Consider the following 1,465-nt stretch of genomic DNA (forward strand, 5'->3'; position numbering starts at 1 on the left):
ACATCATCAAGCATGTCTGGTCTGTTGGTTGCGCCGATGACGATGACGGTGCTGCTGCTGCTGCTTCCTAGCCCGTCCTGCAGCAGCAGCAGCAGCAGCAGCAGCAGCAGCGGAGCAGCAGCAGCAGCAAAAGCAGTAGCAACGGAGCAGCAGCAGCAGCAGCAGCAGCAATAGCAGCATATATAACTCGCAGACAAAAAGGATGTTGCTGCAGCAGCAGCAGCAGCAGCAACAGAATAAATAGCAGCAGCAGCAGCAGCAACAGCAAGGCGAGTAACAGCAGCAGCAGCAGCAGCAACAACAGCAACAACCAAACCAGCAGCAGCAGCAACAGCAGCAACAGCAGCAGCAGCAGCAGCAGCAGCAGCAGCAGCAGGTTCACCATCATTTGTAGGAGTTGGTTTTTCATTCGTATGGATGAGTCGTCTTCCCTCTAAACCACAAACCCTAAACCCTAAACCCTAAACCCTAAACCCTAAACCCTAGACTCCTGCAATTCACACTTGTACCTCTGGGCTGAGGGTTTCCGCTAAAGAGTCCGTCTGAAAGTCTAGGGTTTAGGGTTTAGAGTCTGGGGTTTAGGGTTTAGGGTTTGGGGTTTAGGGTTTGGGGTTTAGGGTTTGGGGTTTAGGGTTTAGGGTTTAGGGTTTACATCGCGCCGTTTGCCCAGGAGGGAATCTATCTCATCGATGAATATTATAGCGGGGCTCTCAAGCTCAGCAACTGCAAAACACCCAAGGGTTTAGGGTTTAGGGTTTAGGGTTTAATTGAGGGTTTAGGGTTTAGGGATTAGGGGTTACCATGACCGTGACGGCCTTTCCCTCACGGTTTAGGATCTATGATTAGGGTTTAGGGTTTAGGGTTTACTATTGGGGTTTAGGGTTTACTATTGGGGTTTAGGGTTTACTATTAGGGTTTAGGGTTTACTAGGGTTTAGGGTTTAGGGTTTACTACCAGACTTTAGCGTGTATTCCTAGTGTTTTCGGGATACTACTAGGGTTTAGGGTTTACTAGGGTTTACTAGGGTTTACAAGGGTTCACTAGGGTTTACGAGGGTTTACTAGGGTTTACTAGGGTTTAGGGTTTAGGGTTTAGGGTTTAGGGTTTGTTGCCTTTGAAGAGAGCCTTGATGAGCTTTTCTGTCTCTCCATGAAATTTGCTGATTACTGACGACGGCGTCACCTGCACACCAAAACCCTAAACCCTAAACCCTAAACCCTTGTAAACCCTTGTAAACCCTAGTAAACCCTAGTAAACCCTAAACCCTACAAAACCCTTCTAAACCCTAACTGCTGCTATACTCTAAGCCCTAAAACCACCTAAGGCAGAGCTACAAGCGATGCAAGCTGTTCTTTCCCTAGGGTTTAGGGTTTAGGGTTTACTAGGGTTTACTACGGTTTACTAGGGTTTAATAGGGTTTACTAGGGTTTAGGGTTTAGGGTTTAGGGTTTGGATATACCTCGAA

The 1,465-nt window shown here is 47.6% G+C and overlaps 1 protein-coding gene across 1 annotated transcript in view; it reads right to left on the bottom strand.

Annotated features, from left to right (window-relative positions):
- Positions 1-803, bottom strand: part of EMH_0069900 (AAA family ATPase, putative) — a gene marked incomplete at both ends in the record, with an annotated part of 1,877 nt that extends 1,074 nt beyond the window's left edge. Inside the window, 2 exons of the mRNA XM_013498917.1 lie at positions 383-433; positions 801-803. Coding sequence (XP_013354371.1) covers positions 383-433; positions 801-803 — 54 coding nt within the window. The remainder of the gene's footprint in view (positions 1-382; positions 434-800) is intronic.
- Positions 804-1,465: the final 662 nt, after the last annotated feature.

This window comes from Eimeria mitis, genomic scaffold, assembly GCF_000499745.2.
Source record: "Eimeria mitis Houghton genomic scaffold, Emh_scaff3826, whole genome shotgun sequence".
NCBI lineage: Eukaryota > Apicomplexa > Conoidasida > Eucoccidiorida > Eimeriidae > Eimeria > Eimeria mitis.